This window comes from Gasterosteus aculeatus, chromosome X (assembly GCF_964276395.1).
Source record: "Gasterosteus aculeatus chromosome X, fGasAcu3.hap1.1, whole genome shotgun sequence".
In the NCBI taxonomy this organism is placed as follows: domain Eukaryota; kingdom Metazoa; phylum Chordata; class Actinopteri; order Perciformes; family Gasterosteidae; genus Gasterosteus; species Gasterosteus aculeatus.
Window position 1 is genome coordinate 18378625 of NC_135698.1, and position 25045 is coordinate 18403669.

At 45.2% G+C, this 25045-nt stretch overlaps 2 protein-coding genes across 6 annotated transcripts; both read right to left on the reverse strand.

The window, feature by feature from the left end:
• Nucleotides 1-188: 188 nt before the first annotated feature.
• Nucleotides 189-10442, reverse strand: LOC120809355 (cingulin-like protein 1). 4 transcript variants are annotated; one of them, XR_013451235.1, is made up of 19 exons: nucleotides 10315-10442; nucleotides 8088-9034; nucleotides 7928-8013; nucleotides 6966-7020; nucleotides 6768-6863; nucleotides 6532-6680; nucleotides 5739-5880; nucleotides 5423-5635; nucleotides 5123-5329; nucleotides 4929-5033; nucleotides 4625-4777; nucleotides 4317-4487; nucleotides 3912-4064; nucleotides 3172-3261; nucleotides 1629-1712; nucleotides 1247-1364; nucleotides 977-1085; nucleotides 718-881; nucleotides 189-608 (listed from the first exon to the last, which is right to left on the reverse strand). XR_013451235.1 is itself a non-coding variant. In XM_078083314.1 (19 exons), exons 2-19 carry the CDS (start codon nucleotides 9018-9020, stop codon nucleotides 530-532), a joined length of 3114 nt encoding a protein of 1037 aa, XP_077939440.1. In that variant the 5' UTR covers nucleotides 9021-9034; nucleotides 10315-10442; the 3' UTR covers nucleotides 189-529. The 4 variants fall into 4 exon arrangements, 3 of the variants coding, with proteins under 3 accessions (XP_077939440.1, XP_077939441.1, XP_077939442.1); XM_078083314.1 differs by having other exon boundaries at nucleotides 1247-1371; XM_078083315.1 differs by having other exon boundaries at nucleotides 1247-1371; nucleotides 10245-10328.
• Nucleotides 10443-11372: 930 nt separating this feature from the next.
• Nucleotides 11373-19788, reverse strand: LOC120809655 (transcription factor 12). 2 transcript variants are annotated; one of them, XR_013451236.1, is made up of 13 exons: nucleotides 19630-19788; nucleotides 17337-17436; nucleotides 16898-17043; nucleotides 16674-16800; nucleotides 16528-16592; nucleotides 16131-16227; nucleotides 15971-16032; nucleotides 15567-15743; nucleotides 14689-14800; nucleotides 14406-14553; nucleotides 12972-13207; nucleotides 12468-12665; nucleotides 11373-12347 (listed from the first exon to the last, which is right to left on the reverse strand). XR_013451236.1 is itself a non-coding variant. In XM_040163627.2 (13 exons), exons 1-12 carry the CDS (start codon nucleotides 19696-19698, stop codon nucleotides 12529-12531), a joined length of 1476 nt encoding a protein of 491 aa, XP_040019561.2. In that variant the 5' UTR covers nucleotides 19699-19788; the 3' UTR covers nucleotides 11373-12347; nucleotides 12497-12528. The 2 variants fall into 2 exon arrangements, 1 of the variants encoding a protein (XP_040019561.2); XM_040163627.2 differs by having other exon boundaries at nucleotides 12497-12665.
• Nucleotides 19789-25045: the final 5257 nt, after the last annotated feature.

The following is a 25045-nucleotide window of genomic DNA, read 5'->3' on the forward strand; positions in this document are numbered from 1 at the left end:
GTTCTCAAATCTCCACCTCTCCCAGAGCGCAGCCACTCACAACAGGCCATTGATCCAGCGGTGGAACCATCACGGCCCTCTAATCAGCCCCAACGGCACGCAAAGATCCACGAGGGTTGATTCATGTTACACCTCCATTTCTCCATATTTGTGTGTGTGTCATCGCAGGACAAACAGACAACTTTTAGTTTCTTGAGATGTATCAACTTCATTTTATTTATTCATTAGTTTAAGATTTACAATTGAAGGTAAACGCATGCTGCAAATGAACAGCTTATTAACAAATGAATGAATATGAGTGGAGGTAAATACGCCATCTGCTGCATTTTAAGACATCAGTTTGTCAGGTATTGTAGTTATACATGTTGCCACAAGAGGTCAGACATGGCAACTGGGAACATCATGAAATCACACCTGAGTTGGTTAAAGGGGTTATGTTGAATAATAATATCACGGATTCTTCCCAAGTACGTCATTTTTTAATAAAGTCCAAAGACAACACGTGTTGTTTCCATGTTGTTGACGCCTGTCAATCGGATCCGAGGTCATCTGCGTCGTTCCCGTCGTCCTCCGTGGTCTTACTGGGAGGAGGGGATTTCCTCTTACGCCTGTTGATGCACAGAGGTAAAACGACCAGAGTCAAACAAACACTTAAAGTTCAAGTAACACCGCATACTGAGATGGCAGGAACTAAAGCGGCGGAAGGTGAGCCGTCACCTCATCTCGTTCCGCAGTGAACTCAGTTGGCCGTGAAGCTGCTCGTTGGACTCGATCTGCTCATCCAGTTCTCTCTGCAGCTTCTTTTTGCCGTGTTCCAGACGCTCAATCTCCTCCTCCGCCTCGTCCATCTGCCTTTTCGCCGTCTTAAGTCTCTGAGTCAGCTGAAGAGTTCACAAAAGTGCCACCCCCGATGAGTCAGGAGTCAGGTCTGCAGCTCCGGACCACTTGGTAACTTTGCGGTTAAACACTGGTCTACCTGGTCTCGCTGGCTCTGCAGGTTGACGTGCTCTTCGTCCGTCTGCATCTTCATCTCCTTCACCTTGCGCTCCAGTTTGCGGTTGGCTTGTTGCAGGCTGTTGTTGTCTCTGCGAGGAAAAAGCATCAACACGGTGTGTTTTTCGGATACTCTCACTCTTACCACCAGCGATATGAGTGGGTTCGCTGCTCGACAGCTACCATCAAAGTGCCCGACGGAGCCATTCTCCAAAGGGAATTAACGGCCATTATGCAACGTGAAGGCAATCACCTCTCTTCTCCTTGCAGCCTTTCCTCAAGCTCCTGAATGCGGCCGTTAAGTTTGGAGACCAGTGAATCCTGGTTGGTCCTCTGGGATCCTTCTAGATGAGTCACTCTGCTCCTCAGGTCTTTATTCTCAGAGGGGAAATGAAACAGAAGAATGTCATTCATTAGGCGAAACGGGACGTTCCTGACGAGGCGAATGACGCGATACTCAGCCCAGCCAATGGTTTCACACTATTACGCTCATCTACAAGAAACACAGCATTGTGCCAAAAAACTTGTAAGAACAGACTGTGTTTGTAAACTCCAATTCTGTCTCTAAAATCCAAAACATCCTGCTCTCTCCCTTGTAGGTGCTCTGCTGTGTCGTAAGGTCGAAGGTCGCTTACCTGTCTCTCCAGGCTCATCTTGTCACACTCCAGGTCCTGCCTGGCTGCCCTCTCCTGCATCAGCTCGCTCCTCATCTGATCCATCTGTCACAACGAGAGGAGGGGAACAGCTTACCTTTTATCCGTGGTGGAATATAACTAAATCATTTTGTAACATTGGAGAGAACCAATGTCTATAAAACTCACACCAAAACCACCTGGACTTATAAATAAATAGCACTACACGTAAGACGACAAACCAATATTTGTGATATTGGGGTGAACTGTCCCTTTAAATACTAGTCTTTTTGTCTCATGTCATTGTCATTGATTGTTTGTTGTTTGTTGCTTATTTCCTGTTTTACTTTGATAGTCAGTCTCATGTGTCATGACAAGAGTGACTACCAAAGTAAAGTGACGCATTCTACTTCCTGCCTTTGTCTTTTTCCCGCCTGTTTCCTTTCTCACCTGTGTTTCATTAGTTGATTTGCCCCTTGTGTATTTAGCCTGTCTGGTTTCCCTCTTCTCAGGTTTCAGTAGTTTTTTCTTCTTCTACATTCCAGCATTTTGTTTAAAGTTTTCTTCAGTGTTTGGGGGTTATAGTTCATTTGGGATAAAATTCTCTTTATATTCTTTTTGCCATGATTTAATTCAGTGAAAGTCTCCCTGTTGTCTCCTCATCTCTTCATTTGAGTTTGGGTCTGAACCCCTTAATCCCAGAGCTGTGAGACCTCCTGAAAAACGAGGATCTGTCAATAAATGAGGTTGAATTAACCAATTCATCATAGATTTGTTGTTTTTTCCAAAACCACCGGACTAAAGTTGCCGACGGCACATAAACACGTTAAGCCATCAGTATAAACCATTTTGATAATGTCTTTAATAGTAATGTCAGTCTCATGGCTTTTGGATATTACTTATGTACATTTTTCTGATCATACTATACTTTTATTTGGTGGGATTTATCATGCAGGACTTTTACTTTTACTTTATTGCTATTATATTATATTGCAAGGATCGAATACTTATTCCACAACTGGCGTAAAACGTAACGTAAAAGTTTTGATTGTTTATGCCAATTTCTAACCATAGAGCTAAATATAGGCTTGAACTTTATGCATCCTGTTTTCCATATTGACTGAAAACACGACCTTATTAATAATGACAGCATCTGTTGACAATAACTTTTAGGTTAAATGAAGTTATCAGCTTAACTCCTAAAATCCGAGGAAATGCTGTCTGGTCTGAGTAGGCCTATTAAATCTAAAGGCTTCTTTCTCCTTTATTAACATCCAGAGGCCCAGTGAAGGGACTTTCAATAGCTGCTCACAATAGTTGGCTGTTTTCTTGTGTTTTGTGTGTCAATTAGTCGGCACCGCATTGCTCCCATGAATAGTGGCCCACTTCACAGGCGAACCGAGGACGTGAGACTGACGACAGCGGAGAGAAAGAAACGTATAGATGAAGTCAGTGCAGTTCAGCCATGTTTCAGGGCTGTTACAAAGCCAGCATTCTGAAGTCTGAGCACAAAATGCCAAAGGAGAGTGTGCGGGAGGGAACGTGCCTGCTCTTTGGTTTTGTCTAATCGCTCCATCAGGCTGTCAGCGCTGCTGCGCTCATCGTTGAGATCCTCCTCTAGTTGGCCGATGCGTCCCTGAGAGGAGAGGAACACGTGTGTTTCAAATCACGATTTCATAATCCCGCGTCACACGATACAGCATCTCTAAAGGATGTGGTTAAAAAAAACACGGACTGATTTTTAAATAAAGGTGTTAAGGGCTTAATGAAACATGAATCAAGCTGTGGAAATAAATGCAAGACAAAGGTATTCCTGTTTGAAAAAAAAGTGGGCTCTGTGACTCTGGAGGGGGGGGGGGGGGAGGGAGTGAACGGCGATTCCTGAGAACACGCAGACAGGTCTGATAACTTTGTACAGTAAACAGCCTCACAGTGTCAACATTGAGCACGCCGGTGTCGACTTGCTGTGTTGTGTCATCAGCGAGACGAACAGTGCTGAGCTGTGAGATGTTTGTTGCTGTGGCGCCCTTATAGTTCACTGGAACAAGCAAATACTGGCACCTGAACCAATTGGAAAACATAACGATAGACCCAAGAATGTAGGACTGAAGGCTCTATGGTCCAGCTAATCTCCATGGCTTCATGAGACACTGGCTGCAGCGAGGACTACCGCAGAAGCAGACTTGAGTACAAAAACGTCTGATGAAAGACGTACCAGTGTTTTGATCCATACTAGGAACAGAGCCAAGATATCTGTGTCGTGTCCCGGGCTGCTGAGACATTTACCTCCATGACTTTGACCTGGCGCTCTCGCTCTCCCACCGCGGCTGCGTTTCTCCCCTCCAGCTCCTCCACCCTCTGCTCCAGCTGCCGGACCCTCAGCTGGGCCTCCTGCTGCTCCCTGCGACAGCGCCGCAGATCCTCCTCCAGAGGAAGCAGCTGCACTCATAACAGACCACAGAAGAAACACACGCTGTAAGATAAGGTGACGGCCCGTCAGTCAGATATGTGAGAGGTAAGTGATACGTGCTGACTTGCTGAATTGTCAGTCTGAAGCCTTGAAACACTTCTTTGACTACTTAAAAAAAGAACATCTTATCAGCAGAAAAACATTTGCACTCCTTTCCATCCTAATGTTGTTTTTTGCTGAACCCACATGCTAGTGACTCACGGGGACAATGAGTACCACACCTCTTCCTGCAGCTTTTTGGCCGCCTGACGGCATTTCTCCAGCTCGCCTCCCTTTTCCTGCAGCTGCCTGCGCAGCTCGTCCAACTCCCTCTGACTCCTCTCTCTGGCCTCCTCGACCTGGTCCTGAAGCACATCTGTAGACGCCTCGCACTCCTCCATAATGTTATTCATCTGAGATAAAGACAGAGTGTTTCTACGGTGAGATACGTGGACCTTTTGGTAAACATGGATAAGACACGACAAATAGCAGCTGTTTCTGCTCATGTGGCTTAATAAATAAATGCCTGATTAAATAGTACACTTCTCACCTTCCTCTGCAGTTGCTCCACAGTTCTGTCCTGCAGGATCCTCTCATCCTCCAGCTCAGTTTTTGCCCTCCATAGCTCCTCTATTTGTTTCCTCTCCTCCTTGAGTTTCTCCTTCAGGTCCCTGTGCTCATGGTTCAGCTTGGTCAGCTTACTCTGGGAATGAAAACGGGACAACTGGTTCACGCTGTGGATCCGCGTCGAGAGACGCGATGCTACGCAACAAAGTCCAAAGCAGCTATGTGTGAGGCGTCTCAGAAGACGCCACCACAAGGTTTCTCCAAGGCTAACAGCGAACTGGCGCTACCTGCACGTCCTCCAGGCGAGTGAGCAGCAACTGGTTGGACTGACACATCTCCTCCTCGTTCCTCCTCACATCCGTCAGCGCTCCCTCCACCTGCTGCTTTTCCCTCTGGAGACACAAGGAACACGCAGGCGCGTCCTTAGAACATGGCAGAATGAAAGTAGGTGTAGTAGTAGTAAGTGACTCAGCTGTCCCACCTCCAGCTGCTTTGCGCTCTGCTCCAGTAGTCTCTCTCTGGATTTAGACTCCTGAATTGTCAGACTCAGCTGATCCACCTTGTTGTTCAGCTCCTGCACCTTTCCTCTCAGCTGATCTCTGTCCTGGCTCACATCCTTCAGCAGCACCTTGGCCGTACCCCTCTCCTCCGCCGCGTCGGCCATCTCTCGACCCAGCAGAGCGCTGCTCTGTGAGACGGGACGGGGCAGCAGATGGTGAAACCCTGGTTTAGCTTTTGGAGAGAAAGAGACAATGGTGGAGAGCCTGGTCGTCACTGTTACCTCTTTAGCCACGTCTAAATCCCGGAGCAGCTTCTCAAGCTCATTTTCGTATTCCTCCTTCAAGGCGCCCATGTAGGAATCATGAGTCTCCACCTCCTCTTTGAGCGCCCCCTTCAGGGCGCTGAGCTCCCTCTCCCTGCGGTGCAGCACTTCCTCCTGCTCCTCCTTCACCCGCAGCATCTCCTGAAAGTCCACACGCAGCTGCGCCATATCCTGACAGACATCCAATTAGGTTCTACGTCACCACGATGTCCAGTGAAGGAGCTGAACGGCTGACGGTTGATTGGTGCGTGGTGTTCATGTGGTTTTAATTTACCTCCAGTAGGACTTCTTTGTCCGTGTTAATCCCCTCAGCCTTCTTGGCGAGGTCCAGCTCGTCGTGCATCTCAGAGAGCTGCATCTGGAGGTCTTTCATCTCCGTCCTGGATCTCTCCCTCTCTGCCTTCATCTGGTTCAGCCTTACAATGTGCACAAAGGTGCACGAAAGACAGAAATATGACAGATACATTTTAGAACGATAAAAGAAGCCTGCATCCCATGCATCAAAGTTTTTCAAAGGCGCTTGATGGTATTTGATAACAAAACGGTGTATCTGCACGCTTTATCCAAATGGTATTTGACCCTGCCTCTTCAGTCAAATGACCTTTTCCCCCTTTAATCTATTGGACTCACAAGGAATAGTTCAACACTACCAGGTCAACTTTAATTTGCTTTGTTGCCCGGGAGTTACAAGATTGATACCACTCTTACATGCTAAGTGCTAAATATGCTCATTCGCTGAGTTTAGTATAAAGTTAAAGTGAGTTTAGACACAGGGGGAAACTGAAACCAACACTGACTAGCAGAACATCTAAAGCTCAATTCTCTACACTTTATCTGTCATGTGTTTAATCCACACTGAAAACATGTGATGGACTATTTCTTGGCCGGGAGCCTTCTGCAACAACCGCTAGCCAATAGCAGGCCGGTCTTTATTGAATCAAATTTGCAGGATTCAAATAGGACACCTTTCTTAATGGAAGCCCCAATCAAGCTCGGAGGACTTGCATATTTACACATGGCAGCTTTCATTGTGCGCTTTGTGAAGGACACAAAGGTCAGGTCCTTACTCCTTTTTGGTGGACTGGAGCTCAGCCTCGAGCTCAGCCAGTCTGTCGCTGAGTTTGTAAAGCTCTTGCTGGCTTTTGGCCAGCTCTTCCTGGAGTTTCTTCTTCTCTGTCCTGGCCTTTTCACAAGCCTTAGCTAGAGTCTTTTCATTCTGATCAACGAAAAAACACATCAGTCAGTCACTGGAATAGGAAGTGTGCGTTTTGGACGTGCATCAGCGGGATGGGACTGCAGTGACCTCAATCTCCGTCTCCAGTTTTTGCTTTAGTTCATACACTTCTTTCTCCAGCGCCGCCTGCTTCTGCTGCAGAAGCTTCCCCTCCTCTGCATAGTCCTGCAGGAGTGAAAAAGCAAACGCCCCGACATCAGCGTGTTTCAGACGAAGACATTAAATCAGGCTGACAGGCAAACATCTCATCCACTTGACCCTTTTGACCTTTTCAAGCGGCACGGTGACGTCCTTCTGAGTGGTGGAGTCATCGTCTGCCGTCCTGAGAAGCGAGGAGATATTTCACTAACACTCTTAACAGCGCTCGACATGGCGTGATGATAAAGTTTGATTCAGTTAGTTGTGACACAAAGACTGGGCAGTGCCGATGTCTGAGTCGTGACCCGCCGGAGATACACAGTTGCAGTTGCTTCAGCGCATATTTATCAAAAAGCCAGCGATGGATCATAAAAACCTTCCACGGGAAGAAGTTATTTTATCAGTGGAAAGAAATACATGCTCTGCATTCCGGAGTGATCCTGAGCTCACACAGCTGGAGCAGAGCGCTCTTATCTCACTGCACTTCGTGATCACAACGACCAGCTAACCACCAAAAGGTGGCTGCGGGTTCAAAAAAAGAGATCCTGTGGATGAACACTTTTTCATTGGAACTTTCGCCAAATGTGCATCTGTTTTAAAGGGATCATCCGAGTTATTCTTCTCATATGCTTTCATGTGGACAGTTAAACAGTTTTATAGTTGCATCTTGAATTCTTCAACGGCTTGAATTGAAAAATGGAAAATTAAATAAAGTCCCGCCCACTGGCCGTGGCTCAGTTTCTTTGTGTCCGCGTGGAGCTCGAGGAGGAAAGAGGATCAACGTGTCCCCGACCCCGCTCTCACATGTGTCCAATAGATATGAAGCTGTAACCATCTACGCAGCTTTGCTTTGCACAAAGGCCGTAGGAGGAGACAACTAGCTTGGCTCTGTCCAAAGGTAACAACATCTGCCTTCCAAGATATCTAAAGCTCACTAATTACCAAGTTATATCGTTATTTGATAGTTACTGAGCCCAGCCAGGAAATAGTTCTTTGTATATATAAATACATATATATAAAAAATGATATTGCTTCTAATTGCGTTGCCTTAAATAAACTACTTCTTCTAATCAAAGTTGAGGGGAACTTACCCATCCTTGAGGTAAGTGAACTTATCTGTGTCTTCAGGTGGGTCAACTGAGAGTTCTTGCTGTCCTTTCAGAAGATCCGGAGTCACCTGGTTAAGAGATATACAGCAGATAAATACACACATTTAAATGACAACTGTGCCTCGGCGCAAATCTCCTTTACCTGTGCATCTCTCTGGTCGGATTTGTCCGCCTGGTCACTAAACGACCTGGATTTCTCTGCCCTCTGAAGTGATCGAGACATCGTCCCGTTTCCCTGATGTCCTTTAAGCGCCGCGCTGGGCTTGTTCTCCCCCCGTGGCAAAGGGGCTTCTCCGCCAAGGAGTCGAGCCCTGGCCGACCCCGGTGGATACATGGCACCCGGGGTCGTCTCGCCCCTCATCCCCCTCAGGGACGAGGCTCTGCTGGAGGACGGGGACGAGGATGAGGAGTCGTGGTTCCGACTGCTGTCCACGCTGCGCGACCTCCGACACTGCTCCGGTTCCAACCTGTTCCTCGGGCCTCCCCGTCCCCTCCGCTGGCTGCTGTTGAACCGGCTTATTAGCTTCCCCACGGATAGGAAGGACTCCGTGTCCACCGTGTTCGGGGGACTTGCGGGGACACGTCTACCTGGAGAAGGTGTCCTGTTCAAGACCACCTCGCACTGGTCCCCCACCGGGCCCTCGGCAGGCAGAGGGATCCTGGGTTTGCTGGCGGTGTCGTGATGAGCGCCGGTGTTCGGCTGTGAAGCTGTTGAAGGAACGACTAAATGCATGTTGTTACTTTCGGGGTCATACGGCCTCAGAATCTCTGGGTGTTTCTGGTAGTGGAACGCGGAGGAGCTTTCAGTCCCCTGGGACTCGGCGGGACCGGGTCTCTCATCCGCCGACCTCGTCACCATGCCGGGACTGTACCCTGCCTGGTGGGTGATAACCGAGACGTCCCGGTGGATCTCCTGCCCAGAACCGTTCAGAACCACGTAGGGTTGACCTTTAATCCCTTGGATCTGCACCCTGACGCCAAACAGGTTGTCCTGGCCACCTCTGGCACCGTGTTGCTGCGCGTAGCTCCTCTGCATCCTGACGTCCGGAGAGACGCTCAGCCTGTGCGACTCCATCTCAAACAGATAAACTGGTAGAGAGAGAGAATAAAACAAAGAAAGGAGAAACGTCACGTTAGAAATGACACCCGAGGAACCTGAACCTGCATGGGAAGCGGAGAATGACGGGCGCGCTCGGTCAAGCGGAGGCTGGTGTTTACACAACATCGGAGTCGGAGCCACACTGGGACACAATGACAGACAAGAGAGGGAGCTCCTCTCACAGCTGCACCGGGCCGATGTAACAGAGAATAAAGGCTGATATTGCTGCGCAATGGAAACAGCTCCTTCAGTGTGCTCATGACAGGGCGCTGTTGTACCACCACATGACGACGACAACTGGCCGGGGTCTCCGAGGCGTCGTCACCCACTTCACGCTATGACACTCGAGGGAAGATGTTTGTCAACAAATATGTGACTGTGTGGCTGGCACACAAGAACACAGGAGACGTTGTTGTGCAGCGCACAAAACCACTCTCCCTCAAGATTACGGCCGCTTCGATCAATAGCGCCAGAGCTCATTTAGGGTGATGCGTTTTCGATTTGAAATGGAAAGGAGAGACCCGTTACAGACGTTTCTGGGATTGAAAACATCATAAACAGGTTGGGTACCTGGATGAAGATTTAAGATCCAGATTAAAACAGAGACTCTCATTACTCTCCGAAGCTTTACTGTCCTACTGTCCCAGTAATGCTCTGAATACAACATATATAACACCTTTAAAACATAAACCTGCCAGACCAAATGTTGTTCTAAAAAGCTTAAAGCTTCTCCACGAAACGTTTGAAAATGATTTATTAACTATTAATTAAATAATAATTAACTGCCATTAATTACAGCTTAGAACAACTTTTATAAAGTTTCTTTTGTTCAAAAGAAATGAAATATTTGTTCAAATCCAGCTTTTAAACTTTTTTTAAAAACTTATTCGTCCATCAAACGTAGACAATGTTCAGAAGGGAATCCCCTTCAGACTGGGAAAAAGTAACAGTTCCTGCGGATATGAGTTTATCCGGTTTTACTTGATGCATCTAAATTCACATTTTTAACAGTAACGTGGAGCAAAGTCCTCCGTTACAGTTTGTGAAAAACATACAACGTCAACCGCTCATTACGTTACGTTATTGATAGCAAACGTCAATCAAAAAGTATCTCACAAGTTGAACTTTTAACACTTCAGATGAAGAAAGAAGATGCAAAAATACATCCAGTAACCAACATAAAGATGACCCTGAACTCACCACCGAGCAATATCTCCTTGTTTTGAGACGCGGCGCGTTAAAAAGACATCGATCTGTGGTAAAAACTTACCCGCTGGGTGTCGGACGGGTGTCCTCCTCCTCCCTTGTCCGCTCACGCTGTCCTGCCTCCGCCCGTGTCCCGCTTGGAGAGGCGTTCACGGCCCGCTCCGCGTCAGATGTCTTGTCCACATGGACGCTGACGCAAATGCTTCATACGAGGAAATGTAGAGACTAATATCGATTAAAACTAAAGGGCAGTTTATCACATTGTTATATTGGGATAATTATCCACTGAATTGCTTGATGTGGAACATTTGATTAACAAAGACTGTTAAAGTTTAAAAGTTCCCATTATAATTCAAGGACACCTGAAGACGATCGCAGATGTTCGTTATTAAGACGAGTAGCCAGTTGTGGAAGAAGTATTGAGATATTTTACTGATATAAAAGTAACAATGCATAATAATAATCGGATACAGATAAATATGTTTACTTATAAAGAAGGTAGTTACTTACACGTAATCATTATGCGGATGAGCCCATGTTGGAATAATGTAATTGTTTGCAATAATTGTTGCAGCAATCTCATTTTCTAACTATACCGCTGTCTTATGAAAGGGACTATTAAATAATCATAATTCATTTGTTGATTATGTTTTGTATTATTTATTGGAATTTGTAAAGTACCTTCATTGTAATCAAATCGTCAAGTAAATGTAGAGGAGCAAACAGTCATTTTTCCCTCTAAAACGTAGTTAGATCGGTTTGTTCTTTACAGTTTACCAACAAGCATTTTCCGTTTAAAAAAAAACAATGTCCAGCAACTATTTAGTCTCTTTCGGATTTGTTCCAATTCATTACTTGAATTACTTTTAACAACTGCTTCATAACGCCAGATCTATATTGTGACCCTTAGGTGGGGCCCTTCAGGTTGGGAAGCACCAAACTAAACTGTATATATAGTATCTATAATTAGCTGAACCTGAATAATACTTAATTAAATGAGAACGACCATCAAATGATATCACGGTGTTATGAGGTACTTTCGGGGCACAGAACTACTGGATGTACCGTGGTACTACACTGTGATCTACACTTCTATATCACATGATACAATGGAAAACTCAATCCTTTTGAAAAAAGACATTTATTGCTACATTATCATTTCAACACATGCCTGAAGGCTACTTCAAACTGTACACATACTGTACATGTTATGAGGAGTATTACAGATTGTTTTTTGAATAATATTTATTATTTGTTCAGCAGAGTGAGAAGCAAACAAGACATAAATTATTCTGTAATACTGTATTGCTCAGAGCATGACATGTAGCTACGTCTAGCAAAACTGCACTAAAGGTTTTTCTGTGTAAAAGTAAATAGACGTTATGAAATTCACAATATTTGTATAAAAGATATGTTACATAACTTAGAAAAAAATGTAATGTTCTATTAAAAACATGCAAAGAGCTTTGACTACGTCTGAAGAGGAATAATTAGACTGAGAAGAGGAGGGATTCTGTCCACCGGTGTGCCGTTAAGTGTAATCCTGTTAACAGTCATAACACAAATTTGTAACAAATTTACAGATAACAGATGATGTGTTAAAAGAACATTCTCGGAGATCTGTTCCATTCACAGAATGCTCAGCCTCCTGCAGTACACACACACACACACACACACACACACACACACACACACACCACAGGACAAATATAATCCGTGGTCTGAACACACACACAGATAGATAGGAAAGTCGGTTATCTGAGCTCGGTGGAAATCACGAGTGGACGTGTGGTAAATAGTGACATACTGTAAAAGTCCGTCCCAAAGTTATGTATCTGGCTCTGCAAAAAAAAAAAATCTAAAACTGCAGATGGTCCCTTGTCACTACGCCAGATATAATCAAAACACACAGAGAATCAGCAAATATACAAAATATGTACAAAACATCTGCAGTGTACAATGTCTGTTACAAGTACAGTTTAGGCACGAAGTTCGACGATGATGATTGTTCAACGGAGAGGTCGCCGTCCGAATTCAGAAGGAATGCTGGACCTCCAAAACAGCTGCATGTTTCCTGGGATGCTCTTCACCCAACATCTGAGACAGAGATAATAAACAAATTAGACTAATATTAATGTGGACTTCTTTCCAAATAGGTAGGAACAGCGTCTTCCCTCGGGCCGCCTCTCTGATGAACAACAAATCAATCAGACGCACGCTGCCTGAATACAGTTGATGTTTTCCACCTTATGCTGGATTTGATGCACTCATCAGATGATCAGAGGTGGCCCATGGGGTTTGCAGTCCCGCTGGGATTGAAAGCGAGATGCATGGACTGCGGATCGCTCATGACTGCGGACGCCTTCTCTTCCTCTCTCCTCCGCAGACACGCGGCCTTTGGGTTCAGATTCCTCTCTGTGGGATTCAAGGAACAATAAGTTAGTTTGACCGTTTCCTTTGACAAAGAAGCTGAAGATGCGCGGTAGTATGTGCTCTTCCTTTTCAACCCCTGATTGTTGTTGTTACAAACTGAACACGGCCCAGTGGTTGGGAACCTCTGCACTAGCTGGTAGATAAAGTCGGGGATTTAGTACGATGAATGAGAAACAAGAAAGAAAAAAGCCAACTGAACTGCCCCGAAGTGGTAAAAAAAATCCATCTCTGGATAGACTTCAACTGTTCAATGTTTAGAGTCTGTAAGCATCTCAAGGAAACAGTGACCTCTGACTTGCTGCTCCAGGCTGAGGATCACTGACACGGCCTGGTGCAGCACCAGCAGCTTGGTCTGGGGCTTCTCGCTCTTCAGGTGCAGCTCACACATGTGACCCAGCTCCTTGAAGGCCTCGTTGATGTCCCGCACACGCAGACGTTCACGGGCGTTGTTGGCCATCCGCCTGTCTCGCTCCCGCTCGGCCTTCTGCTCGGGACTCAGATCTTCGTCACCGTCCTCGTGGATACTACGACACCAGAGAGACATATATGAGAAAATGTTGGTAAGGGCGTCGGACTCTTTTTTTCAAAAGTAATAGTTGAGCTTAAGTGGAGCAAAGAGCTTCAGTGGATCGAGCAAAAGGCTACTGTGGATCTTTCTGCCCTCTGCTGGTCAATGAGCCGACATCATGGAATAATGTACTGAATAATTGTATGTTCTGTAAAAAGGGTTTGTGTGAATTGAATGAGATTACTTTTTAAACATGTTGTTAAGAGGATCATTTTTTCATTTTCAATCATTGTCTCATTCAATTATAATAAGAAGACAAAACAAAGACAACGTTTCAGTGAATTAATTGTTGCTGGAGGATTGTCCCCACATATCCAAATTATTTTCCCTCAACTAGATAAGTGATTTAAATAAAAAGAAAAATACGTGCTCAGGCATCAGAGCTGATGATCTGAAGTGAAACTACAGAAACCAGAACCAACACTCAGATTAATCGGTGAGGTTCTCCAGACAGACAGAAAGATGGTTTCAAAACACAAGCTCATTTCAAATCTAATAAAAGACAATTTTCCCCCATTAATGACCAGGTTGAAATGATCTGATGACAAAAATAGGGCTTAAAATATTAGTATTAATGAACAACTATTTTAATATACAATAATTATTTGATTAATTATTTAGTTTTATAAAGATGCTTCCTTTTACATCTTTATATATTTGCAATTGGAATATATTTTGGGAGATTTTGAGACTGCTGTTCTGACAAAACAAGCAATGTGTTAAAAAACCCTGAATCGTTGCATCTTGTAAGGATGCATTTTCTCTATTAGCTGGTGGAAATAATGAATTGGAAATAAAAATCAAAGTTGCTGCCCCAATAATTGTTCCTACTAAGTGGAACTTTTGAGCATTTGAGTCTCAATGGCGATCGTGGTAGGATAAAAAAGGAACCCCACTACCAAAAATACACCGTCCTAACATTGATGTCTTTGCTGCTCGCTGGCAGCTCCTCTTTTTTCGCTCATTTAATTAACTGTAACATGAAGAAGAAAGATGAGGCAGAGCTAAATATGCCTGCCTGGACACAGCTGCCCTTCACATCAGGGGGTCTGGATGGATGTTAAATTAGTGAAAGAAGAGCTTTTTTTAAATCTGCCGTGCTACTTCCCCATCACAGCTTTTTCTGAGCTGATGAATTCCTGTTTTTTTTTCACCTGTTACTTCCACTGTTTTCTTCTTGTGCTTTGAGTTCGCTTTCATCATCTGATCTCTGGCTGTCAGAGCTGTGACTGGTGTGCATCATCGCTTCCCTTTCCCTGCTCTCCATCTTCAGCTCCAGATTATTCTGAACTCCCAGACCTCCTGTGGGAGATCACACAATTAAAAAAAAAATAAAAAAAAGATCTATATAATAAAGCTGTGAGAGCATTTAAGTCTTCATGGCTCAAAAGGTTCAAAAGTTCAGATGCGGAAGGTGAAACATGCAGCAGCATCTACCTCCACCCTGCATGGGCTGAAGAGGCGTCCTCTGCCTGGCTGGGTACGGATGGCCGTTGGGTGGCCGACTCTGGAAGGCCGAGTGGTTGTTGTTCATATTAACAGCTTCACCCTTCACCACAAACAAAGAAAGGGAGGAGATAAGGGAAATGTTGTATTATATAATGTGTTGGTGAGACAGCGAGCAGGGCTCAGTCCCGTAAAGCAGCTCTATACCATTTTTTGAAGCAACGGCAAACAAGTCACCAAACCGACATCCGCCCCCTCGTTTCCAACGTAACACCGGGTCGATCTTCCCCCTCTACAGAATGAATTTAATCTCAGACTATCTTAATCCTCGTCGTAAAACTACCGCGCGCTCCCCCCGCGCGCCCCGTTAATTCTCTAGACAATGATTCACTTCTAGGAGACACATCATTTGGAGAAATAAAAGTAAGTGAATTTAATTCCCCCTCCCCCAAAGGGTTAGATTCAGAAAACCCTTTCCCTTGCATATACTTCCACTCCAGCTGGGTCAAAATCCCCCGGTCTGCTGAAAACATGCTGGAATGGGGATTTTTATGACGCGGGGCGCCCCCCCGCCACCCCGCTTGTGGAATTAGAGTGCGCACGTAGCGTGCTCTCTCTCCACACAAGGGCAACGCGTCACAGCGCTCTCCCATTGTGCTCCGTTTCCTATTTCAAGGACAACAACCTTTACATGAGGAAAAACATGCCGACGTAGCGGGTGGAAAATTCCTGTAACTGAACACCATCACACACACACACACACACACACACACACACACACACACACACTGCACACACGCAAACAACACACGGCTTCCATACACACCGGCCTGCCCTTTCTTAAAGACTTCAAAGAAACGGTTGTTAACCATGGCCGAGGTGTGGCAGGTGAGCGGCAGACTGCTGGCGGGTCCCAGGTGGCCGTGGAGGTTGTGGTTGAGCAGGCCGTGGAGGTCAGAGGGGGGGCCGCCCGTGGGGCCCACGGCGTGGTTCCTCAGGACGTGGATCACATCGTCCAGTCTGTCGAGCCGGTCCTCCACCTGCGACTGCCAACGCAGGACACCAGATGTTAGAAGTGGTGTCTACCAATCGGGACGGAGTTTATGGCATCTGAATCAAATTAGACAAAGAGCTTTTTTGTTTTCCCAAATTTCAGCTCTTTCATTTTTCAGCCGATTGATTTAGAATTGAGTGCAATATATATTTATATACATTATGCTCATCATCTATCTAGTACACAATAATATTAAACCCTAGGCAATTAGATCTTTACCAATGATATAAGTGAAGACTCATAGTGTGGTGACACTGGTGCCCGGGGCCACATGTTGGTACCTGAGAGACAGAAAACCACCATATTTAGACCACAAAGGGGTTGAATAAGATGCGTCATAATCCCCATTTGGGCAGCAGCACGTGTTAGTCCAGCTTACCTGCATGTTCAGCTCCGCTCTGCAGCGGGGACGGAGACCTCACCGGTGTGGACGAGCTGGAGGGGAAGCTGCTGCTGGTGTGATCGGGGGAATAAATCTGGCAGCATACAGCAGAGAGACAGAAGGGGGAGGTGGGGGCTCCCTGTCATTTCCGCGTGAAGTTTTACAGCTGCTGCCGCAGCGCTCGGAGCGGGCTCGTAACGTGAACTAAACTCATCAATTCTGGTGATTTCGCTAGAAGTCCACCAGCGAGAGCTCAGCCCTTTGTCAACGCGCGCTGGTTTGAGACGAGCGGGGACAAGCCACCATGGCCCTTCTGATGCTCCGCGCTGGCTGTTTGGAACACAACGCGGCATAGATGAGCCGCTCTAATGGGATTGAGGTGTCGCATACTCACAGAGGCCAGAGCTTTGCCCAAGGTATCGCCTGTCTGTGACCCTGCTGACACGTGTCCCTTGTTCCCTGAGACCGGAAGAAAAACCCCCGTCGTGAATGATCACAGCAGAGAGTCCACACGGAAGACATTTTTGTCCGTCTGCTCACCTGTTGAATTCTCGGGGGCGTTGACTGACGGAGTGCGCGGCACGGTGTTGCTGCGGCGGTGGAAAGTGGACATTGGTGGGAGAGCCCTGTTCATGTCGGCAGCCATCACTGACTGCGGGGAGTAGTCCTGAACAGTACGCAGACGCACATCATATTTATTATTCTAATTCTTATTATCATGGGGGGGGGGGGGGGGTGTCGGGGGGGGGGGGTGCGAATCTCACCAGGTGGCCGTGCTGCGGTGGCTGCAGCACGCTGTAGCTGCCCGGCGGCGTCCGCTGCGTGGTGGCGGCTCCCGACGCTCCTTCATAGCCCTGCTGGTTCAGCCCATTCACAGCGCTCCAGATGTCCGGCGAGTTGCTCATCCCCTCTGGAATAGCGTTAACATTATGTCATAGCGTGCACAGGAGGAGCGTCTCAAGCGGCCAGTTGTGAAGCTACATGGAGAAAATGTGTCAGACAATTTATATATCTGATGTGATGTTTGAATGTTTTATCTCAACAACCATTAGATGGAGTGCAATGATGATGGTCTTAAAGGCTGTTTGCATTAAAGTCAGGTAGTTCTGAAGATGTCACACTTCTAGCCGTTCCATTATTTGTCATTATAAGCATCAATCTGTGTGTAAATATCCTGGAATATTTATGACTTTCTCAGCTCACCAAAGAAAGTGCTTGCAAACACATTGCTGTGCGCCTTGGAGGAGGGATGTGAAGATGAGTTCTGGTTGACGTCGTCATTAGAGGGAGACTGCCCATAAACCTAAAAGGGAAGAGGTGACTTTCGTGGCTTTGTCGATCTTGAACTATAACATAATGCATACAAACCATTATTTTTCGACAGGCGTCTGGAACACTCAAACTAAACCTTTCGGGCACAACCGCGTGAATACCGTGTGAGCTGAAGCAAACAGTATTATAGAAACAAAGCAGAGAGCTGATGCACACTTAGAGCTATTGCGATAATCCATAAGCTGCAGATCCATGCACCTCCTCATCCGGATTTAGGAACCGTTCACCATGAGAAATCCCTGCCCTAATCATGATCAGGTTTGGCTGGATTCAGGAGACTTGGATACAATTCCCTCCCCAATATAAATTAAATTACAGGCCTTCTCACACTGAACGAAACCAGACTGAGAAGCCAGTGTCTCCCTAATGATCCCCTTCTGGGGAAAAGCAAACATTGTAAATAGATAGAAAATGTACGAGGTACCGTTGGTTTTAATTGTAATAGCAAAAGGCTGGAAAACCCCACATATGCACACAAACAAACCCAACACATGCTCACTCGCTCAAACACACCAAGAGGTCTGGGCTGCACCTGCACCCCCCCCCCCCCCCTCGACTGCTTTGATGTGCCCCAGGAAATGAAAATAAACCTCCCTGCACAGCATCAATGGGGTGTCAGTTACCCGGACGACAAGTTCTGTAAAGCAGGCTATTAAAGACTCTCTCGAGTATGCTTTTGCGAGCACATTCACAGGCTCACACACACACACACAAATAAACACACGCTCCTAAACCCACACACACACACAGCCGTGACCCTGGCTGGCATGAGTCCCATGGTGATTGTGGGCCAGGCCAAACAGAGGAGCCCCTGCCGACACTGGCCCCGTCTGAGCCGCCATGGGCAGCATATGGCGGAGGATAAAGCCAATTGTCCTCCTTACCATCAGCATAGCAGGCGACCCGTTAATAATGGTCACACCCCCGCCCCAGCACGCCCCTCTGTGGCCCCCCCGCCGGAGAGGGGCCGTCACCGTGTCATTCTCTTTTAACACAGCATTGATTTAGGAGCCATCAATCACCGCATCACAAATGATAAGGGGGCTTTTTTTCAACCAACGGAAAACACTGTCAATAGAGGATTGAAATACTATAAAACCCTGATATGGGCTTGAAGTAATCATTTTAAACACGAGTCCTGTTTGACAATCAATTAGATGCATTTACACAGTTCTTTTCTTTTGAAATATGAAATCTATGTAACAGACATTGTCAATGCACAGAGCATTACCATGCTAGATGAGTGAAATATCAACTTGCTATTCAGGGCCTAGGCTGTGCTCCGCCACGGCCGACTCCAGCCACATGCAACCAATTTTCTGCCTCTGTGATCCACGATGTCTGGATGTGGTTAGTCTCACGGAGATCAAAGCCGCCTTTGATAATGGCAGCAGTGGTGGAGGCACTGCGCCGCTCTGACATGGGGGGGTTAAATCAAATAGAAGTAGCAGCAATCTGCTTCATGTCAAGATGTTTTCTGCTGCTGGGCTCGACTGCGCCGTGCTCAGAGGACAGGAAGCACGGATCCAACACGAGTTTGTTAAAACAAGTGAGAGAGGTGTTGCTTGAGCGCCGTGGATGCTGGAAGCAGGAGGAATTGTTGATGAAATGACATAACTGCTGTTAGATGGAACCAAACGAACAAGTGACCAATGGGCATCCAGGAGGTCATTTAATCTTATGTTACACAAACTCTTGTCCTGGATTAACCCAGGCCAGTCGTAAACAAGGGAACTTTACACAAGAATAAGCTTCACGCCCTGTGCACAAGTAAGTGACAAGACAGATTCATCACAAATCATAGATGAACTCCTAAAATAAAACCTTTCTGCCACTGTTTCTCTCTCTGTTGTCAAACATGCAAACAGGCAAAATGAAACCAACCCTTTTTTCCAAACAAATGTTCTGTGCAGAGCATCAAACATCCCCAACAGTTCTAAAAAAAAAAGCCTCAATAAAAGGTGTGTGAGCAAGAGAAGGAGATTATTACACGTTGGTTCTCAGTTAAAGAGCCTCCTCTTCAGCCGTTATTAACAAGTAAAGACGAAAAGAGAGAAAAAAGGTGTGTCACTCTTACTAAAGCAACAACACGGCACACTAAAGAGTGCAACAGCATCATCGCGGTGACATGTGTCATGTTCCCTCCGAGCACAATGCTACTCACCGGCTTCACGTCGTAGCAGTACATGAGGGAGCCGTTGCCTGTGGCGGACACCGGGTGAGCACAGTACATAACTCCGTCTGGTTGAGCGCAGCCCCCGGTTCTGCTCTCATGTGTCTGTAGCCCACATGCGCTCCTTCCCCCGACCTGCACCCCCCCCGCAGAAAACTTATGCAAATAAGGGCTGGACCATTGCGGCCTCCGGAGGGGTGGCCAACGGACGATGCCATTTTTGTTCTTGCAGGCCTGTTCCTGTTATAAGCAGGTTGTAGTTTTTAGTGTCAACTATTAAGGAATCTGTGCAAAATGGCATTATGAAAATAACTGGATATGATGAGGGAATTCCCCCACCCACTCATCATCAAACATTGACCACACCAGGGGAAAATAAGAAGGATAAAAAGCCATAACGTGTGTGGTTCAGCTGTCATCCTCCTCCTATGTCATCCTGAGTTTGTGTAGAATCATATGCATGACGACACAGACAGGTAGAGGGTCCCAGAAAACAGAGGCTGACACACACACCGTCTGACCTACATGCACAAATAGATCGGAACCTTCAGTTTGTAGGCACGCGTGGTGTACTTAGCTCGTCCAGCGGCTAGCTTAAAAGTTATTTATAAGGTAGTCTCTCTGTGTGATGCTGATGCGGTTCATTTAAAACACCTAAACAGTTCTACTTCCTGTGCGAGATTAAATCCACCGTCAGCTGCCCTGAAACGGCCAGTGACCTACTGCATGTGCAAACAAACCACTCAGACTTTAGAAAACTCTCGTTAGGAAGTGAACTGCTCATGTTGAAACAGCCAGATCAGAGTGTGTAAAGAGTACACAAAGCTGGCCTGCTGGATGTCCTGCAGTATTCACTTTGTTACATAAATACGGTTTGCCACAAAGGCAAAAAACACACTGCTGCTTGGCGGGATGTTCACACCTGCAGTGTGCCACAGTGTCCTGGCAATGCTTTTTGTACTCGAAAGACCTCACAAGAACCCAATGAAATAATTCCCACTGAGACAGCATAGTGGTCTGTGGAGCACGTTCTCCAATAGACTCCTTCAGCTCCGCTGACACAAGGATCATTCCTGCCCAGTGCAATAACACTTTACAATAAATCATCTCTGGCCAAATAACAACAATAACACCCCTGTACTGCTGTGATGTTGCTGCTCTTCCTCTTCTCCTTTTACAAATTATTGTTGGAATGCATTGAGATGCATTCCAAGTATTGTTCTTCGAATCTTTATTAGTTGGAATGCATTGAGATGCATTCCAAGTATTGTTCTTCGAATCTTTATTCTTCAACTTCATCTTCTTCTTCTATTTCTTCCGCGGCACCTTTCAACTCCTTCACACTTTCAGCTATTAAAACCGTTCAAATATTAAAATGTTCAGCTCCTTTCTGGCTTGAGGGCTATGACTTTTCAGCTTTCTACCTCTTATGCTTGAATTTATATAAATCAATAATCATTAATATTTTAACATGGTTTTCAAATGGAGTTTGCTTTCAAATCCTCCTAAACTTCTTCAACTTTCAGATTTTTCAGCTTTGCAAATCTTTCAGCTACAGACACCATTTCAACTCTCAAATGTTCATACAAGTCTCAACTATTTTATGAAAAAAACTGCTTCTTGATATCTATTGTACTTTTTTCATAATCACTGATTATGTTTCACTAGTTTTTCGCTCCGTTTCTGACTTTTACATGAGTGTGTATTGCGTCTGCTAGAGTGGAGAGCTCGAGGCTAGAGTGTGGGGCATCGCAGGAATCTGGTTAAAAAAATATGGAACTTTTGTCCTTGCAGCCAAAGTATACACTCTAGAGGCTTCATTTCTTCAGATTAATGAGGGTATGGTTGTGCTGATTGGATTAATGTGTTCATGGAATCCCAGAGTTCTTTAGTTTTGGCGCAAGGTGTGTTTGAGTGACACAACCTCTGCCAAAAGCCCCATAGGCTCCAATACAAATCTGCCGACATATTTCTCACAAAAATCCACAAGGTACACGTTTTGTCAACGGCCATAGGAGCCGTATTTATTACCGGACAGACATAAAAACACATCCACGCGTTCGGTAGAGTCTTGGGTCTCATACAAACGCCGTATTTTTTAGATAGCTGTTATAGTTTTGCGCTGGTTCCCATTTGTTTGAGGTGTGGATTCTGTGTAACTTGCTGCCATGTCTCTGTCTTTTGCAGCCGCTCGTTAATGATCACAGGTGCGCCGTTGTCGTGGTTACGAGCACTCACATGCTGCAGGATCTGTCTGTGGCTCACAGCTGCTCCTATGACCTGATTAGTGGAGTCACATGACGCAGCTATGCTTTCTGTCAACAGACCAATATAATAAAGACACTCGCCCCCCCTCCCCCCTCCACCCTGACCTCTGCTCACTGTTAATCACTCTCAGTCAGTATGTCTGTCTATTTCTCCTCTCTCTCTCTCTCCCTCTATCTCTTCCTCACCACCCCTCCCTTCCTCACCCTCTCACCCTCCCTCCCTCTATCTACTCCCCCCCACCCCACCCAATCCAATAATTTCAAAATAAAAGCCCCATGGAGGGAATTTTTACTGTAATGTCTGTGATGAGGCCTATTAATTAAAAACTTTTAAGTGTGAATAACAAACATTCTGTCTCCCACTACGAATATTACTCGTACTTCTAGTACTACAACTGATACTTCTACTACCATACTACTAGTATTTCTACTGCTATTAATACTACAACTACTACTAATGTTATTACAAATACTATTATGGCTAATAGTATTCCAGCTGTTTCTACTGCTATTGATACTAAACCTACTATTACTGCTTATACTGCTAGTACTACTAATACCACAATTATAACTAATACTACTACTAATATTACTACAAACAATTTTAAACAAATTTAAGCTCCTGCAACTTCTGTTTTTAGAAAATCTATTGAAATTCAGCTTCCCCACTTCCTGTATTTTCAGCAGTTCTTTAAAATAATTTCAGCTATTCTTATGCCTCTATCAACAGCAATTTTTTAATATTCATTTCTGTATTTTTTTGCAATATTTCAAATTTATTTCAGCTGTTTTCATTTCTGCTTTTTCAGCAAATCTATTGAAATTCCTTTCAGCTTCTCCCATTTCTGTATTTTCAGCAATTTCAAATTAATTTCAGCTTTTCTAATATCTGTAAGTTCAGATGTATTCAAATTCCCTTCAACTTTCTGTATTTTCAGCTATTTTTAAATATTCATTTCAGCTTTCAGCTTTTTGCATTCCAACGCATTTTCAGCAGGAAATGCATTTTCTATTTTTAAATATTCATTTCAGCTTTCAGCTTTTTGCATTCCAACGCATTTTCAGCAGGAAATGCATTTTCTAGTTCCGACTTATTATGTTTCTTCTATTTCTTCCGCGCCGCCTTTCAACTCCTTCACACTTTCAGCTATTAAAACCATTCAAATATTAAATTATTCAGCTCCTTCAGGAGAGGGGTGCTATGACTTTTCAGCTTTTTAGCTCTTAAGCTTGAATTTATATAAATCTATAATCATTAATATTTTAACATGGTTTTCCAATGGAGATCGTTTTTCAAATCCTCTTAAACTTCTTCAACTTTCAGATTCTTCAGCTTCGCCAATCTTTCAGCTACAGACACCATTTAAACTTTCAAATGTTGACATAGGTCTCAACTATTTTATGAAAAAAACTGCTTGTGGATATCTTTTGTACTTTTTTCATAATCACTGATTATGTTTCACTAGTTCTTCGCTCCGTTTCTGGCTTTTACATGAGTGTGTATTGCGTCTGCTAGAGTGGAGAGCTCGAGGCTAGAGTGTGGGGCATCGCAGGAATCTGGTTAAAAAAATATGGAACTTCTGTCCTTGCAGCCAAAGTATACACTCTAGAGGCTTCATTTCTTCAGATTAATGAGGGTATGGTTGTGCTGATTGGATTAATGTGTTCATGGAATCCCAGAGTTTTTTAGTTTTGGCGCAAGGAGTGTTTGAGTGACACAACCTCTGCCAAAAGCCCCATAGGCTCCAATACAAATCTGCCGACATATTTCTCACAAAAATCCACAAGGTACACGTTCTGTCAACGGCCATAGGAGCCGTATTTATTACCGGACAGACATAAAACGCACATCCACGCGTTCGGTAGAGTCTTGGGTCTCATACAAACGCCGTATTTTTTAGATAGCTGTTATAGTCTTGCGCTGGTTCTCATTTGTTTGAGGTGTGGATTCTGTGTAACTCGCTGTCCTGTGTCTCCCCTTTTGCAGCCGCACAGGTGCGGTGTTGTCGTGGTTACGAGCACTCACATGCTGCAGGATCTGTCTGTGGCTCACAGCTGCTCCTTGTGACCTGATTAGTGGAGTCACATGACGCAGCTATGCTTTCTGTCAACAGACCAATATGATAAAGACACTCGCCCCCCCTCCCCCCTCCACCCTGACCTCTTCTCACTGTTAATCACTCAGTCAGTCAGTCTGTCTGTCTATTTCTCCTCCCCTCTCCCTCTCTATCTCTTCCTCACCACCCCTCCATTCCTCACCCTCTCACCCTCCCTCCCTCTATCTACACCCCCCCACCCCACCCAATCCAATAGGTGCGCCGTTGTCGTGGTTACTCGCTCACACGCTGCAGGATCTCTGTCTGTGGCTCAAAGCTGCTCCTATGACCTGATTAGTGGAGTCACATGACGCAGCTATGCTTTCTGTCAACAGACCAATATGATAAAGACACTCGCCCCCCCTCCCCCCTCCACCCTGACCTCTTCTCACTGTTAATCACTCAGTCAGTCAGTATGTCTGTCTATTTCTCCTCTCTCTCTCTCCCTCTATCTCTTCCTCACCACCCCTCCCTTCCTCACCCTCCCTCCCTCTATCTACACCCCCCCACCCCACCCAATCCAATAATTTCAAAATAAAAGCCCCATGGAGGGAATTTTTACTGTAATGTTAGTGATGAGGCCTATTAATTAAAAACTTCTTAGTTTGAATAACAAACATTCTGTCTCCCAACCCCCCCTCACCCAATTCCATCATTACAAACTAAAAGCCTCAATGATTATCTGTACCTTAACCATGAAGCGGTTTCGTTGAAATACGCATTGCTCTTTCAAATACTACTATAACCACTACGAATATTACTAGTACCTCAGTAGAACTACAACTGATACTTCTACTACCATACTACTAGTATTTCTACTGCTATTAATACAACTACTACTAATGTTATTAAAAATACTACTATGGCTAATAGTATCAGTATTCCAGCTGTTTCTACTGCTATTGATACTAAACCGACTTCTACTGCTAGTACTGATACCCAAATTACAACTAACATTACTACAAACAATTTTAAACCTCTTTTTATTCATCTCAGCTTTTGTTATTTCTGTACTTTTTAAAATTCATTTAAGCTCCTGCAACT

What these genes read in the sequence shown, in the direction of transcription:
- LOC120809655 (XM_040163627.2), bottom strand. Translation starts at nt 19,698, where the DNA reads ATGTACTGTGCTCACCCGGTGTCCGCCACAGGCAACGGCTCCCTCATG. An exon ending in GAGCGGAGCTGAACATGCAG is followed by an intron (nt 16,033 to 16,130) that starts GTAAGCTGGACT and finishes TCTGTCTCTCAG; the next exon opens with GTACCAACATGTGGCCCCGG. An exon ending in GAAAACAGTGGAAGTAACAG is followed by an intron (nt 13,208 to 14,405) that starts GTGAAAAAAAAA and finishes CTGGTGTCGTAG; the next exon opens with TATCCACGAGGACGGTGACG.
- LOC120809355 (XM_078083314.1), bottom strand. Translation starts at nt 9,020, where the DNA reads ATGGAGTCGCACAGGCTGAGCGTCTCTCCGGACGTCAGGATGCAGAGG. An exon ending in CCAAAAAGCTGCAGGAAGAG is followed by an intron (nt 4,065 to 4,316) that starts GTGTGGTACTCA and finishes TTATGAGTGCAG; the next exon opens with CTGCTTCCTCTGGAGGAGGA. An exon ending in TAGACAAAACCAAAGAGCAG is followed by an intron (nt 1,713 to 3,171) that starts GCACGTTCCCTC and finishes TCGTTGTGACAG; the next exon opens with ATGGATCAGATGAGGAGCGA.